The 17,729-nt window shown below is 38.3% G+C and overlaps 1 protein-coding gene across 6 annotated transcripts in view; it reads left to right on the forward strand.

Moving 5' to 3' along the window:
• dync2i1 (dynein 2 intermediate chain 1) overlaps nt 1–17,729 on the forward strand; it is a 74,025-nt gene that overhangs the window by 36,493 nt on the left and 19,803 nt on the right. For 4 of the 6 annotated variants that reach the window (XM_052016041.1, XM_052016042.1, XM_052016044.1 and 1 more), the window contains 11 exons: nt 239–313; nt 2,539–2,746; nt 3,415–3,517; nt 4,602–4,731; nt 5,097–5,208; nt 7,557–7,648; nt 8,457–8,586; nt 9,127–9,299; nt 9,659–9,821; nt 15,724–15,834; nt 17,175–17,236. In XM_052016041.1, the coding sequence (XP_051872001.1) occupies nt 239–313; nt 2,539–2,746; nt 3,415–3,517; nt 4,602–4,731; nt 5,097–5,208; nt 7,557–7,648; nt 8,457–8,586; nt 9,127–9,299; nt 9,659–9,821; nt 15,724–15,834; nt 17,175–17,236 (1,359 nt within the window). The remainder of the gene's footprint in view (nt 1–238; nt 314–2,538; nt 2,747–3,414; nt 3,518–4,601; nt 4,732–5,096; nt 5,209–7,556; nt 7,649–8,456; nt 8,587–9,126; nt 9,300–9,658; nt 9,822–15,723; nt 15,835–17,174; nt 17,237–17,729) is intronic. The other 2 variants (XM_052016045.1, XM_052016046.1) reach the window with 2 other exon arrangements.

The raw sequence follows: 17,729 nt of genomic DNA on the forward strand, positions 1-17,729 counted from the left end.
ACTAGTACACTAGTCCTAGGTGGAACCAGGTGAAGCAAGTCCCAAAGAAGCAGCTTCGTCTTTCCCCACTACTGGCGCCAATGTCCATGAATTAATTCTCACATTAATCTGGAACTTTTTTTGTCTAATGCTTGAAATGCAGAAGTAATTTTAATTTTTTTTGGTTGTATGGGTTAAATGTCAGTACTGCTACAGGTGACACTACTGTCTTGCTTCTAAGTCACTGAATTTCTTACAGTTGGTTGAAGGAGAGGAAATTGTAATGGAAAGCAAACCTGCTTTTGAATCATCAAACTATGAAGATGACTTTGAGGTATCATTCTTTAAGCTATAATGTTACAATATAAAGATAATATGCATGCCAATTTGAAATGCACAAGGACATTTTTTATTGGATTTATTTTAGTACCTAGAGTAGGCTTGTTTTCAAATTGTATCACAATTAGCATGTATGCAAAGAATATTCCTTTTAGTTTACTTTAAATGAAAAAGAATCACACTTAGATTATTCAGGTCAATTATGACAACAGAATTATTAAAAACATGTTTTCCCAGGAAGTATGTATCAATGCAACCACTAATGGATAGTGATCTGCAGGATTTTGGCTGGGTATTACCATATAAGAGTCCCATAATTCACAGGATTCAATCATGTGCTAATATAGGAAAGAAATGCAGTCTTTTAAATTGTCGAGTCTGAAATGGTGGCTGTTTAACCCTAAACTTCAAATGCCATGTTAACCAATTAATTCCAAAATGCTTTTTGTGGTTTTGTAAGATACTGAGCTATTTGATAAAGGATGAGAATAGGTTGAGAATAGGTGAAAGAAGAAAACCAAGGATTATTTACAGCTGTATGTGTGCACCTGTCTCTGTGTGTGTTTATCAAGTGTGAGAAATGAAAATGCTGCTGACAGATGAGAAATGGAAATCAGATTGGAATAGGGAACAGTTAACTGAAATTAAGTTTATTCCAAGAGGTCATTGTTCTACTAGCACTTATGTAACTGAAAACTAACAATAAAGGCATGGATGTATTATTTCCACATTAATGTAAAAAGGGACTGCAGGAATAAAGTAGTGGTAATGTCAGGAAAGTGTGATTGTTTTGTAGCTGATGAAGTTCATTCATTTATAACTCATTTAGAGCTACTTTTACTGCATACTCTTGTATTTATTAACTTTTTTTTAAGCTCCTCTAACTTTGCATGCCAGTTTCATTTTCTTTTGTCATTTTTCTTGATTTCTTTGATGAACAACTCTGACATGCAGGAAAAGGTAATTTAAAGCAGTTTTTTGAATTATATGGACCAATATACTGTATTATGAAAGGTTGAACAGAGAGGGAATATAAGAGCCCGCACTAGCCCTGAGCAATTCTTGCACGTCCTCTGGCAGGTGGATAAAGAACAGAAATGTTAGAAGTTTGGGGGCACACTAACCAGTGAAGAATGCTGCATGGTATGGATTGGGTTAAAAGGGAAAAAAATAAATCGGCAGAAGGTTTCCACCAACATCCTTGTAAAAATCTGAATACAAATTACAAGACTATAACCAAATCTTGGGGTGCAGAGAGCATCCAATACAATAGCAGAAGATTGTCATCTTAATCTGTAATCGTTATAAAGTCTTTAACTCTCTCACGTACCTGTTTGATTCTTTTGTCTGTGTGTGGATGATGCAATATCTATTCTTAGATAGTCAGCAGTCCAAGTGCTTCAGTGATGTTTACAGACAGTTACTGCTTTACCATTGAAGGAAGTTTTACAAAATAACCAATAGGCTGGAGGTAAAGGGTTTAACTTAACTTAATAACATTAAATCAAGGGTAAAGTCCAGTTGATTACATCAAGACCTTATTTGAGGCTCTTGTTGGATCACGTGCATGTATATTTATTCTCAGGACCATTGGCAGGCTGCTTATTGCCTATCCAATGTCTCCTGGAGAATATGGTGGTGGGTCTTCTATTTATTCATCTATTTGGAGAAAAAAAATCTTAATTTCCTGCAATTATTTTTCCCATTACAAGGGAATTTAAGAGGCATTTAGGCAGGCATATAAATAGGCAGAGAATGGAGGGATATAGACCATGTGCAGGCAGATGAGATTACAGACATCTTGGGCTGAAGGACCTGTTCCAGTACTGTTCTATGTTCCTATGTTCTTATTACCTGCTCATTAATTAAAGCATTAATTTACTTTAATTATGCAGGCCAATAAGCTATTAAATAAGGAAAACAATAAAAAATGCTTCTGACATGTATTTTTTTCTGAAAGAACATGGGAAACTTAAAGCACAGAAGCATTTTGTAAATAGTAATTGATTGTATATATGAGTCTTGCAGCATTTACCAGTGTTGTTTATGACTGTGTCTTTCATTCACAGTGAGTTTCTGATTTTCTAACCGTGTAGTATTAAAACAAGTCAGGTTATCAGAAGTTCTATAATCGGAAAAATGAGCAAAATGTTCCAAGTGTAAAGTACACTTTGAAGTTTCTTTATGAAGTACAAAGCTTTTATGCTTCTCCGCATAAAGGACTATGAGGATGACTTTGAGGAAGGGGAATGTGAAGTGGAGGAGGAAGAGGAAGGTGAGGAAAAAGAACAAGAAAAGGAGGAAATTCCAGCACGACAACGAGCTGAAATTGAAGCAATTCAAAAAGCAATTACTGCAGAAAATGAAAAGATCAGTGCAACATGGATTAGAAGCAATCAAAAGACAAATGAGGAAGAACCAAAAAAAGGTATTACCGATGTTTATATGAATTACCATGTCCTAAGAATACCAGTAGATTTATTTGCTGAGGAGTTGTGAATGGAATCAAACATTGTGCAATCATCAGTGAGCATTCCCACTTCTGACAAAGAAAGGTCATTTGTGAAGCTGTTGAAAATGATTAGGTGTTGGACACTGTCTGAGGAACTCTGTAGCAATGTCTTGGTGGTAAGGATGAGTGATCTCCAACAAATGCACCCATCTTACTATGTACTTAGTATAATTCTAATCATTGAAGTGTTTTTCTCTTGATGCACGTTGGCTTTAGTTTCATCATGGGGCCTTGATACCACACTTTGTCAAATGCTTAGTCTTGATGTCCATGTCAATCATTCACTCCTTGTCTCTGGAATTCAGCTCCTTGGTCCATGGTTGGACCAAGGCTATAATCGTTTTGGATTCCAGTCCTCTTGGTGAAACCCAACCTGGTATTGACTTGCAGGTTATTGAAGAAGAAATTCCGCTTGATGGCACTGTCTCTTTGTTAATGATTGATAGAGAGGGTAATTAGCTGGATTGGATTTTATGGAAAAAACATCCTGGTCAAATGTGCATGTTTATTTTTTAATCAAATATTCTTGCTTTTGCAATGCTGTTTATGTTATTTGTGTATAACGCTAATTGTTGCTGACTTAGATTTTGAAGAATCACAGTCTAGAGGACCTGTTCGTGGAACATACATTGATTTTGTGGCAGCAAAGCAGCGGGAGATCAGTTCTAAGGTGGCCTGTAAACAAAAGTGGGTAACTGAAAATATGTTTGTAGTTTACATTCAAAATGATACATATTGTAGGAGTAATTGCATTGGTGGGAGTAATTCTACAGTAAATGATGAAGGCATAGGTATTTGGGAATGCTGTCAAGGATGTTTTAAGATTATGCAAGTTATTTTAGAATGATTACGGAGAATAAGGACGCATTGAAATTATTACAGATAAAATGGATGGCAGTAGATAAATGCTAAGTAACAGCATGTCACAATGATAATGATGATTCTTGAATGTGAAACTATTTTTGGGCTTTGTGCTAGTGCTTAGTTGAGACTAGTTGTCGTTTTGAGTACTGTACAGTGAAACTGAATTGCTCCTTGTCATGAGTCCAGTTCTCTCCTTCTCCAGTTGCTCCTTGAACCTATTCATAACTTTCACTTCAATGATTTTCACTCTTAATTTTGTGGTGGTGTTGGTCTTGTCAGCAAATATTATTTTGGTCATGATTTCCTTTTTCCTCCTTTGGCACCCCTTCAAACCTGTCACAATTTTTGCCTGCTTCCCCACCCAGAATTCTGGTGGTTTTACCTACAGTAACTTTTGGCTTTCTGGATAGATCAACATTACAATATTTATTTCCCTGTTTAGCTTTTAATTCCATAAATTTCAACTTTAGTTAATAGAATGTCATGAGGGATTTTATTAAATGCTTAATGGAAGTCATTGTAATTATCGTAAGTGACAATTTCTTGTCTATGACTTTGGTCATCATTTCAAAAAACTTAATCTGCCCCATCAGGCATGATCTACTCATCAAAAATCCCCAATTAACTGAAAAATTTCAGTGTTCAATTGTTAAATATTGATTCATATAATTTCCCAATTTGTTGTTTTAAGTCATCAAAAATTGAACCAAGATTAGAATTTTTTTTTGGACTGCAACACATGGGTAATGGAAATCCCTTGACCCTTTTCATCTCATCTATTGCAGCAAAAAAATGTAATAGTTGGCTCTTTGCATGTCTCTTTTCATAATGAGAAGTTTAGAATTAGATCTGCCTTTCTTTTGTTAATGCACATTAAAAGATCTGATTTATCTGACTTTTTTTGCAGAAAGCGCAGTGCAGAGCTTCTCAGACTGATTGACTTGGATTTCTCAGTTAACTTTTCAATGCTTGATCTGCCTCCATTGAATGAATATGATGTGTACATCAAAAGCTTTGGGCGCACAAATACTAAACAGGTCTGTCTATTAGCATTGTGTATTAAGTAATTTTTTTAAAATAAGTTTCAGGACTGAGCAGGAACACCCCTCAGTCTCCTAGCTTTCAGTGGAGGCCGATGCAAAGTCATGACTTGATACATCAACCATCCTTTTGCCTCCACAGTTGCTTCTTGACCTGCTGAATTCATCCAGCAGTATGCTTATTGTCTCCTTTAGGAGGAACTTGTTTGTCTTATTAAACAAACAACTTATTATTTGAGCATATAAATCCAACCAAATATTGTCTGGAATTTTGGAAGTTTGTTTAGGTGGAAGCTCCACTTTTCATCCAAGAAGGCATTGTCTTATTTTTGTAGTTTTACCTGATCTTTCTTTACTTGTAGGCCTTTGTACAGAGCAACGAGGATGATGTGGACCAAGATATTCAAACAGATGAAATTGAAACAGTTGATAAATGGACGCAGCATCCTGGAGAGGGTAGCCTGGTGTGCGGAGGTAAGCATTTTTAAAGTCTTGATGTTTTAAGTTAGAAAAATCTAATTTTATAAAGGACGTTGCTTAATCTATCTATTTAATCACATTAGAGTTCTGGTGCCTTGACAAGGATTAGTAAATTTGATGTTCCTATCTTGGTCTTGTTATATCTTTCATTTTTCTTGCATGTGTACTTTCTGAACATGCACTTTTATGTGATTGATCATGAAAGCAGAATGGATTCCATACCATAAGCACTGTTACTGACGATAAAAAAAAGTGCATTTGTAGGTTAGTTATTAACCCAGTGCTTTACTTTGTTATTTATTCTGCACCTTGCTTAGTTGAATTAGAATTGCTCTTTATACACTGAAATAAAATTGCTTTTATTCAATAACAAAATAATATGGAACAGAGGCATTGTGACTATTTTACATTTTGCAGGATTCAGTCCTGTGTCACATTCTGTATGCATGTATAACAACAAAATAGAAAGTCTTATTGAATGTTTTAATCCAGTGTTAGTGAGTCAAAGTTTTTTAATGAACGTGTTCATTATGTGAAGATTTATTATTCTTGGTAAGTGCCTGAGGTCTAGGAACTGTTGTAGAGGGACTGGGTTCTTACAATACAGGAATGATGTGTTGATGTTGCTTTTGAGCAACCTAGGGATTCCTTAACAAATAAAGTTCACCTCGTTTAATTATCATCCTGATGGATGCTTTATGCAGTGACTATGGAGATTATCACAAAATATAATTTGTACTAATTAGTCTACAATGGATCAATGTATCAGTTGAAGACAACTTTCTGAAATGGCACCCATAAGTCTGAAATCACTTGTTAAGCCTACCAAATATCTCTGAGATCCTGGGAATGGTAAAGAGGAATAGTTTGAGGCAGACTCTGGTGGATGCAGTTCCTGGGATCTGGGTACTTTAGGTTTTCACACACACTTGCTTTCTCATTTTTTCCAGTTCTGATTAAAGGTCGAAGTGTTGAAATGTAACTCTGTTTATCTGACCGCAGATGCTGCCTGAGCTATTATCTCAGTCATTTTCTGCTTTTGTTTCAGAGTTGCAGCATCCACCGTTTTTCTTTGCTTTTTGAACACTGAAGAGGATTTTTTTTTGGATTATTGGGCCGTATCTATCAATATTGAGAATGAATTGGATATCACAATATGGGTGAAAAAGGAGCCTTCTGAGGAAAGTGTTCCTCCAGAAAGCAAACCAAGTTCTCTGTGGTTGCTGTTGGGGCCATCAGGTCTGAATATGGCCTTAAATGATAATGATGTGTGGATGTGGATTTCCAGCTTATGATGGGAGCATAGAAATAGTAAATTCACCCAAATGTATTCAAATTTGCAATTTGACAAATTTAATTCTTCATATAAAGCTTAGTAGCATATAGACATTTAATCCTTAGGGACCCTAATGTTCAGTGATAAATGTGCATCTTGGGTTATGTCACCAAGGCAGCCTTATTGAATTAGTGGGTGAAATAGAAATGCATCTAGAGATAAGATCATTGCCAACCAACCACATTTTGTAAATACACCAAGGTATCTGAGGTCAATAGTTTGCACAAAGAGTTCTTTTATTATTTTTGTATAATAACCTGTTCACAGATGACACTCCTGCCTCTAATGTTAGAAAGTTGTGGATTTTACTTCTACTTTACAGACGTTAATACAAAATCTTGGTTGATGCTCCATAACAGCATTTGGAAAGAATTATGTTTCTGTTGAGACTTTTTCGAGGAGACTTGTAAAAGGATTGCAGCCACTATTTCAAAAGATGGCACAGAAGGTCTTTGGGCCAATATCTATTCCTCAGGCAGCATCATTAAAACTGATTATCTCATTACCGTCGTCATATTGCTATTTTTAAATAGCTGCAACATTTAGTATATTTGGAAAAAAATTATCTTTCGTTGAGCTTAAAGTACGTTAGGATGTCTTGAATAAGTAAAATCACAGTATTTAAATTGAATTACTCTTTTTTTTGTTGGTAACAACATTCAATAAGGAAAGCAAAGACCTATTTTTGATCTTAATTATTTGCTACTTTCATGCTTCTTCTACAGGACTTCTAAAACCCGGTGGGTATATTCACATTTCTTCATTCTACTCTATTGATTGCACTAAGATAAGATAAGATATCTTTATTAGTCACATGTACATGGAAACACACAGTGAAATGCATCTTTTGCGTAGTGTTCTGGGGGCAGCCTGCAAGTGTCGCCACGCTTCCGGCGCCAACATAGCATGCCCACAACTTCCTAACCTGTATGTAAATTAAGTTAAATCAAGCAAAAACTGAAATTTTTATGACTGTATATTGATGCAGTTTTCTTTCTTCGAACAGGGGCAAATGTTAGTGATACCTTTTCCTCTGATTCATTGATTAAGAATATTGACTCTCAGAGACTGACCAACTTCCTAAGATCGGCTTGTCAGGTGTTGTATTTTCCTTGGCTGAACACCATGCAAAATAGTGCTGTATTTATTTTTGCAGAGATTTTGCAAAATGTCCACCCATCTATTTCTTTTTGAGTCAAAGTATATTGCTTGTGTAGATTTTAGTTAACAGTGGTTGATCAAAGTCTGCAAAGTAAATGTTTAGTACAACTTTCATCCAGTGATTTACACAAATACATGTAATTGTTTAAATATAACATTGTTTGGTCATGCTTGTGATCACAAAAGAAGCTGTTTTACAATCTTTCACTAAAATACTGGATGATTGCTGGTTATTTAAACTAACATAGTCTTATATTTTTAAAATAACTTCTGTGCAAGGCAGCATTTCATTCTTTGTTTCCTATTTCCTGACCCCCCCCCCCCAATGGGAACTGTTTCTCTCTATCTACTCTATCTATAATCTTTATGATTTTAAGTACCTCTCATATTTCCTCATGTTCTCCCTCTGGTTCCAGGGAGAATGACCTTAGCTTCTCCAGTCTATCCATATAATTAGAATTCCTCATCTTTGAAATCATTTTGGTAAACTTATTTTGCACTCTTCCAAAGCCTTACATCTTTCGTAAATTCTGCTGTCAGGAACTGGACACTACTCCAGTTGTAGCTTAATCAGTGTTTTATACATATTTGTCATGAATCCTTTGCATGCAGTGTTAGAATATAAGGCACAGATATTACAGAAATGAATTGTTAAATCAAATTATTAGAGTACAGACCTTCTAATGAGAGAGTTACTTTTTCTTCCGTGAATGGTATGACACTAATCACTCTAACACCATGGCAGGTAATTGCGGTGTTGCTTGAAGAAGATCAAGTGGAGGACCAAGCCAGTAAGAACATTCAATCAAAAGCAGCCAGTTTGTCAGTCAGTGACAGATGCTCTCAGTTGAACACAAACATGCCTTTTTTACATGGTAATAAATAGTCTAAGTGTGTTTCAGGACAAATGGTATTACAGTCTGCATTGACGTTTCTACATGCTTTGTTTATTTATCAATGCAAGTTCTTTTCCCAAGAAATCTTGTTTTGCCTTTTTTTTGGTACAAGGCTTTCACTTTGAAATGCATGGATATATATATTCTATTCTTCACTCATGTCTTGCTTTGGCACACTTGCTCCAATACAAGTTCTTGCAGAATTGATGCTATCATTCAATTATCAGTTTCACAGTCAGCTTGTCTAGTAACACTGCCCATGTTACATGGCCTTCCAGTGTTACACAGAAAACCATCGTTTTCTCTTCAAACAATGGTATCACATACTTGCACTGAATGATTGAGAATGCTTAATTAGGCCTATGCGTTTTGAAAGAGCTACACCACTAAAATTTTGATTATGTGCAGTAAATTTAGAAAAGACCTTATTAATTCTACAAGTAATCACAAAATTATAGTTTTAAGATCATATTTTCCTAATCCTCCAAGTGTAAGCATACATCTTTGTGATTTTTGTAGGTCGGGAGGTGTTATGCTTACATTTCTCACAGGTCCAAAGACAAACACTGCTTTCAGTTCACAGCCTTCCGAAAGAGCCTGGAATGGTCCAAGTTGCCAGCTATTACATAATCTGTGTTTGGAATATCTGGGAGCCATCATTTCCTCAGAAAGTCCTTATCTGTGAATCAGAGGTTTGTGAAAACTTATTTGCCTTTATTTGGAAAATCTGTCTGTAAATGATTAATTGACATTTTCCACACTTAATGAGGCAAGTAGAAGCCCACGTTCAAACCAGTGTGGAGTTTTCCTGAGCTATGTGGATTCTCAAAGCAGTGAATTATGAGCGATGTTACCCATTGAAAATACATATTTATCTTTCTAAAATTGCTTCAGATGCCCTATTATTCTAACTGCTCTGTTAGTCAAGTTGTACTTGAAATTTACATTTTGTTCAGGCTTTCTAATGTTAAGTTTGTTTTAAATCCAAGTGACAATATTGATAGCTTATTGAATAAAGAAAATGCTGATATTTTATGTCATTCCACTACAGGTGCAGTGTTGTTGCTTTGGCCCAGGTAATGTGTTATCTGTGTTTGCTGGAACAGTGGATGGTTCAATAGTGGCCTGGGATCTTCGTGAATGCTCCGTTATCCACTACAATCTTCAGGTTGGAGGACAGGAATGGACACTCAGATTCCCAACGTTCACCACTGGTGAGTCAAAGATCCAGCAGTGATTAAAATAGACTTATGATTGAAGGTAACGAAAATAATAGACAGGGGCATGTCTTTGGATGTAGGTTACATGAATCTAGAAAATATCTTTGATAAGGTTTCACATGAACAAAACTGTTAGCTAAAATTAATGCTCATGGATCTGAAGTCATGATTGATTTGGAAAGGAAGAAGAAAGCAAGGGTAGGCATATGCTCATATTGGAAAGAAGTACCAGTGATGTCCTGCAAGAATATGAGCTGGGATTTCAACTGTTCTCCATATGTATTAGCACAATTGGGACCTGACTAAGTTTGCTATTGATGAGGTAATAGTGTAGGTGCTTTACGGTTGGCACAGTCTCAGTGGCTGAGGGGCCTGTTTCCAAGATTCCTGTTTCATAGAACATAGAAAATCTACAGCACAATTCAGGCCCTTCGGCCCACAAAGCTGTGCCGAATATGTCCCTACCTTAGAAATTACTAAGCTAACCCATAGCCCTCTATTTTTCTCAGCTCCATGTACCTATCCAAAAGTCTCTTAAAAGACCCTATCGTATACGCTTCCATCACCGTTGACAGCAGCCCATTCCACGTACTCACCACTCTGAGTAAAAAAAAAACTTACCCCGACATCTCCTCTATACCTACTCCCCAGCACCTTAAACCTTTGTCCTCTTGTGGCCACCATTTCAACCCTGCTGAAATGGTGGCCACAAGAATATCTACCAGATCAATGCCTCATCATCTTATATACCTCTGTCAGGTCCCCCCTCATCCTCCGTCGCTCCAAGGAGAAAAAAGTTCCCTCAACCTGCTTTCATAAGGCGTGCTCTGCATTCCATTTAGCATCCTTGTAAATCTCCTCTGCACCCTCTCTATGGCTTCCACATCCTTCCTGTAGTGAGGTGACCAGAACTGAGCACAAGTGGGGTCTGACTAGGGTTCTATATAGCTGCAACAATACCTCTCAGCTCCTAAATTCAATTCCGCGATTGATGAAGGACAATACACCATATGCCTTCTTAACCACAGAGTCAACCTGAGCAGCAGCTTTGAGCGTCCTATGGACTCGGACCCCAAGATCCCTCTGATCCTCCACACTGCCAAGAGTCCTACCATTAATACTATGTTCTGCCATCATATTTGACCTACCAAAATGAACCACTTCACACTTATCTGGGTTGAACTGCATCTGCCACTTCTCAGCCCAACTTTGCATCCTATCTATGTCCCTCTGTAACCTCTGACAGCCCTCTATACTATCCACAACACCTCCAACCTTTGTGTCATCCGCAAACTTACTAACCCACCCCTCCACTTCCTCATCCAGGTTGTTTATAAAAATCACAAAGAGTAAGGGTCCCAGAACAGATCCCTGAGGTTCACCACTGGTCACCGACCTCCATGCAGAATAGGACCCTTCAACAACTGCTCTTTGCCTTCTGTGGGCCGCCAGTTCTGGATCCACACTGCAATGTCCCCTTGGATCCCATGCCTCCTTACTTTCTCAATAAGCCTTGCATGGGGTACCTTATCAAATGCCTTGCTGGAATCCATGTACACTACATCTACTGCTCTCCCATCATCGATGTGTTTAGTCATATCCTCAAAAAATTCAATCAGGCTCGTAAGGCAGGACCTGCCCTTGACAGAGCCATGCTGACTATTCCTAATCATATTATACCTCTCCAAATGTTCATAAATTCTGCCTCTCAGGATCTTCTCCATCAGCTTACCAACCACTGAGGTAAGACTCACTGGTCTATAATATCCTGGGCTATCTCTACTCCCTTTCTTGAATAAGGGAACAACATCCACAACCCTCCAATCTTCTGGAACATCTCCTGTCTCCATCGATGGTGCAAAGATCATCGTCAGAGGCTCCGCAGTCTCCTCCCTTGCTTCCCACAGCAGCCTGGGGTACGTCTTATCCGGTCCCGGCAACTTATCCAACTTGATGCTTTCCAGATGTTTCAGCACCTCCTCTTTCCTAATATCTACATGCTCAAGCTTTTCAGCCTGCTGCAAGTCCTCACTACAATCCTCCAGATCTTTTTCCGTATTGAATACTGATGTAAAATATTCATTAAGTACCTCCGCTATTTCTTCCGAATCCATACACTCTTTCCCACTGCTGCATTTGATAGGCCCTATTCTTTCACATCTTATCCTTTTGCTCTTCACATACTTGTAGAATGCCTTGGGGTTTTCCTTAATCCTGCCCGCCAAGGCCTTCTCGTGTCCCCTTCTGGCTCTCCTAATTTCCTTCTTAAGCTCCTTCCTGTTAGCCTTATGCTCTTCCAGATCTCTAACATTACCTAGCTCTCTGTACCTTTTGTAAGCTTTTCTTTTCCTTTTGACTAGATTTATTATAGCCTTTGTACACCACGGAACCTGTATCCTCTCGTGACTCCTGTCTCATTGGAATGTGCCTATGCAGAACTCCACCCAAATATCCCCTGAATATTTGCCACATTTCTTCCGTATTTTTCCCTGAGAACATCTGTTCCCAATTTAAGCTTCCAATTTCCTGCCTGAGAGCCTCATAATTCCTTTTACTCCAAGTAAACACCTTTCTAGTCTGTCTGTTCCTATCTCTCTCTGATGCTTTCGTAAAGGGGAGAGAATTATGATCACCATCTCCAAAATGCTCTCCCACTGAGAGGTCTGACACCTGACCAGGTTCATTTCCCAATACCAAATCAAGCACAGCCTCTCCTCTTGTAGCCTTATCTACATATTGTGTCAAGAATCCTTCCTGAACACACTTAACAAACTCCACCCCATCTAAACCCCTCACTGTATGGAAATGCCAACCGATGTTTGGGAAATTAAAATCTCCCATCACAACAACTCTATTATTATCACGCCTTTCTAAGATCTTCTTCCCTATCTGCTCCTCGATATCCCTATTACTTTTGGGCAGCCTATAAAACACCTAGTAAAGTTATTGACCCTTTCCTGTTCCTAACGTCCACTCACAGAGACTCCGTAGACAGTCCCTCCATGATGTCTGCCTTTTCTGCAGCCATGACACTATCTCTGATCAACAGTGCCACTCCCCCACCTCTTTTGCCTGCCTCCCTCCCTGTCCTTTCTGAAACATCTAAAACCCGGCACTTGAAGTAACCATTCCAGTCCCTGAGCCATCCAAGTCTCTGTAATGGCCACCACATCGTAGCTCCAAGTACTGATCCAAGCTCTAAGCTCAAAGCTCATCCGCCTTGTTCACAATACTCCTTGCGTTAAAATAGACACATCTCAAACCGGTCTGAGCACGTCCCTTCTCTATCACCTGCCTATCCTCCCTCTCATACCTACTACTAGCTTTCTCTACTTGAGAGCCAAACACTTCTTCCCCAGTCTCTCCAGTTTGGATCCCACCCCCAAGTAGCCTTAGCAAACCTCCCTGCCAGGATATTGGTACCCCTGGGATTCAAGTGCAACCCGTCCTCTTTGTACAAGTCATACCTGCCCCAAAAGAGGCCCAATGATCCAGAAAATCTAAATCCCTGCCCCTTACTCCAATCCTTCAGCCACGCATTTAACCTCCACCTCATTCTATTCCTATACTCACTGTCACATGGTACAGGCAGTAATCCTGAAATTACTACCTTTGAGGTCCTGCTTCTCAACTTCCTTCCTAACTCTCTATAGTCTTTTTTCAGGACCTTTATCCCTTTTCCTACCTATGTTGTTGGTACCAATATGTACCACGACCTCTGGCTGTTCTTCCTCCCTCTGCAGGATATCTTGGACGCGATCTGAAACATCCCGGACCCTGGTACCTGGGAGGCAAACTACCTTCTGAGTTTCTTTCCTGCGTCCACAGAATCACCTGTCTGTCCACCTAACTATAGAGTCCCCTATCACTACTGCCCTCCTCCCTCCTTCCCTACCCTTCTGAGCCATAGGGGCAGACTCTGTGCCAGAGACACTGCCACTGTTGCTTCCCCCAGGTAGGCTGTCTCCCCCAACAGTACTCAAGAAGGAGTACTTATTGTCAAGGGGTATAGCCACAGGGGTACTCTCTAGTACCTGACTATTCCCCTTCCCCCTCCTGACTGTGACCCACTTGCTTGACTCCCGTGGCCCCGGTGTGACCACCTGCCTATAACTCCTTTCTATCACTTCCTTATTCTCGCTGACCATACGAAGGTCATCGAGCTGCATCTCCAGTTCCCTAACACGGTCCCTTAGGAGCTGCAGCTCGACAGACCGGGTGCAGATGTAGCCTTGCCGGAGGCAGGGAGACTCTGGGAACTCCCACATCTGACACCGACCACAGAAAACCGCAAGTTTTCTTTCCTTCCTTTCCTCAAGTCACCTACCTTTCCTTGCCCCTTTAGTGCCTAAGCCCCTTGAGCCAAAGCCCAATTACTCTGCTCCCTCTCACTCTGCTGCCTGCTGGATATGGCAGTCTTCCTTTTAAACTGCCCGCCCGCTACCTGCTGCCGTCAAGCACCTGCGCAGTCCTGCCCCACTATTCCCGATGAGAATTATAAAAAAAACTTATCTGTTCTGAAGTCCCGAAGCCTGCCGAAACGAAACCTCCGAAGTTTTTTTTTACCTGCTTTTTAAACTCCATGGAAAACTGTGGCAGATGGATTTTAAAAGGCATTGTATAGGATTTTAATCATAATATAGATCTTGCTAAAATGTAATCCAAATGTGCTAAATGTAATCAAAAAAAGTATGTTCAATGTTGTTTTTGAAATCAAAATGAAAAAGACGTGATGCACACACATCTTTAGTGTCACTGCAAAGTAATTTCAAGTTTGCAGTGTAAATATGAAGTCTGATGCAACCCAACTCTTAATGGACTAGTCATAGAACCTAGAAAAGTACATTACAGAAACAGGCCCTTCAGCCCACGATGTCCACACTGAACACAATGCCAAAGTCTAGGATGTGATTGTGTCTGTCTACAATTAATTTAAGAATAGGTATTGAAAATGCTGCTGCCATGCTTGTAATTTCCAATATCTCACCATGATATCAATGAAAACTCAACTGAGATGGTGTAAATGGGTGTTACAGCAGGTTTCTTTCCATGATCCTTTGTCCAAAGTTATGGAGAATGCTGCTGAAATTCTGTTTATTAAAATTTCACTGCCTAGTGTTGAGCTTTGGAGTGATGTTCAAATCTCTCAGAATAATTCAAGGTAGTATGACAAAGAATCCTAGAAGAATCCTTGATAACCTCTAGAATCAAGAGGTTGCTGTCTGGACGAGCCTGAACTGTAGCTATCGAGACAGAGCTCTTAAGTGTATTCATTTACAATCATGGAATGAAGTGAAGCATAAATAAATTTGGCAATATGATAACAGTACAACTTAAAATAAAATGTAGATGTAACAATGATTGTCCATTTTGGTATTTCAGGGAAGTCCTTTTAGAGATATCAGATTTGTGATAAACATTAATCATTCTTGTTTTTTTCTCATAATCAGAAAGTTGGGAGGAGGCTCACATGGAGGTTGAACGGTGACATAAATCAGTAAGCCATATGTGCTGCTTCCATAGTGTAGACTTAATGCAATGCATAGTTCCTGATGATAAATGGATTTGAACCACAATAGCCAACATGATGCCTTTTGTAAAATTTCTCCTCCTGACATAACTTCAGTTTAAAAGTAGCCAAAGATTGGTATCTGAAGCCAAGATGAGAACAGAGAGAAAGTTTTGCGGGTATATATTGCCGAGTTCATATTCAGAGGTACAGCAGGAGGTGGAAGACCATTTGGCATACAGCATTGACAAAGCTCCTTCAGATGGTATAGCTGACAAGAATATGTCATATGGACCTGATGCCACTCCTTTCTATATAAATTATTGAGCAGCTCTAGAAAAAAAATCTGAGGAGGTGGGCTGTTATTTAAGTGAAATTTCCTTTCAGATGGAATTCTGACAGCTGCAAATCACGCATGTGCAGTGAAGGCTATTGATCCAGTATCATCTGCTTCCTATGATGATTGTATTGGGCTTTCACTCTTGACATCCCAGCAAGGTAGGTTTTCACACAGCAATGTAGTCCTTCCATCATTTTTTCTGTTGGGCATCTTCGTATATCTTGCTTGACAGAGTTACAAATTATTTTATTTATATGGAGTATAATTTAAAATTGTTGAATACTGTAAGAAAAATTATTTCTGAGAATTCACATCTAATTTTCTGTTAATGGTGTTTTATGCTTTTCTCCACTCTTTGGCATCTGAACAAAATCATGTCAGACTGATATTAGCTATTTAATAATTGGCCTCACCACTTGCAATGATGTAACTGGATTATCCTGCTCCAAGTATTTAAGATAGTGGTAGCTAAAAATAAAACTTTCATTTTCATCTTGCCAGTTTTGGATTCAAACAGCCTCTGCAGCATTCATGGCCAATGCAGCTGACAGTTTATCTCTGCCCAGCAGTGGACTCTGTAGTCACCTGCGTGGAGCTACAGATGGAAGCACAAAGTGACCGCTCTTACATTGTTGTGTTTTTTTTAAATTGGACACTTATCTTTGATAATTTGGCTGAGTCCAAACTTACCACAGAGGAATTTGTAGTCTGATCAACATGCTTATCTTTCCATGGCAAAGAGGAAGGCGATGAGAACCATTTTAATTTGCCTTAATTTGTCTGAAAAGCTGCATGCCTTTAATTCCTGGTTTGTGCTGAATTAATCACAGCCGGGGTTCATGGTAACGGCAATTAATTAGTTGGAAAATTGATAAAATAGGTGATCATTACCCAAGCAATCACCTGTATCATTTTCACACATGGATTATATGATGATCCAAATATCCATGAATTGCAAACTTTTTTTCCAAAATTACATGCTTTCTGTATTGAAATTAAATTAGTTTGGCAACAAAACTTCCAAAATGAAAATAGCAATGAAGTTCACACAGCATGTGATTACCATGATCCCATTCTAAAAATTAAACTATCTAAATGATATCCATTTCCAAGAAAATTGTCTCATGTAGACACTAGCAAAATGCTAACTACTCAGAGTCTGCATTGGTAGACACTGAGTGAAGACCAGAGACAGGAATGTCTGTGATAACTGTGAGCTTGAATGATTTCTCATCTTTCAGAGCTGAGGCTTAATGGGGTGTGGAACAGTACAGAACCCCAGAAAAAGATGATTTTTTTGCAAGGGAGGGAAGTAAATTAGTTGAAAAACATAAGAAACAAGTGAAAAATTTTATTTTAAATTCTGCCACTTAGAATTCTTTGTGTTTCTTTTTGAGTAATATTTAGAAAATGATAAACTCAATTTATTAACAGATCTTCCTGGATGGTTACTTTCTTGCTCTTCTGTATTTAATAAAGATTTTCTTTTATCTATTAGGGAGTTCTGGACTGTCATTTCAGCTGGCATCACTTGATGAAAGTGGTTTGCTTAATCTGTGGGTAAGTATAAGAGTCCACATAAAGTTTTGAGTGTTTATATTTTAAATTGGAGAATAGTTATAAGAAATATAAACACAAGTCCATTCACAGTGAAGTTGCAGTAATTTTATGATTCTATGTGTCAAACACAAGAATAATTTGCTGACATCTGTTCATATCAGAATCTTTATGAAAAGACATTAAGAGGAAATTTAAATTCTAAATTTTAATCATTTGGAAATTAATGCAAATCTCATAGTTCAGAAGAGCAAATTTTCTCTGTCCCAGCACATAAAATATATATCTTTTCTGTTCCCAAGAATATATTATTGTGAAAAATATTTTATAGTTTTCAGTAAGTTATTCCATGTTATTCCTGTTTAAATTGTATTTGTTAGCAACAATTTAAATATATAATTGTCCAAAATATGGATGACTGAGCTCTGATGTTGGACTCTTCATGGAGTCCAGTTGTGCAATACCAATTTCCTGCATTTGTGCTAGAAAGTGTGTC

The sequence above is a fragment of the Pristis pectinata genome, chromosome 5, assembly GCF_009764475.1.
Source record: "Pristis pectinata isolate sPriPec2 chromosome 5, sPriPec2.1.pri, whole genome shotgun sequence".
NCBI lineage: Eukaryota > Metazoa > Chordata > Chondrichthyes > Rhinopristiformes > Pristidae > Pristis > Pristis pectinata.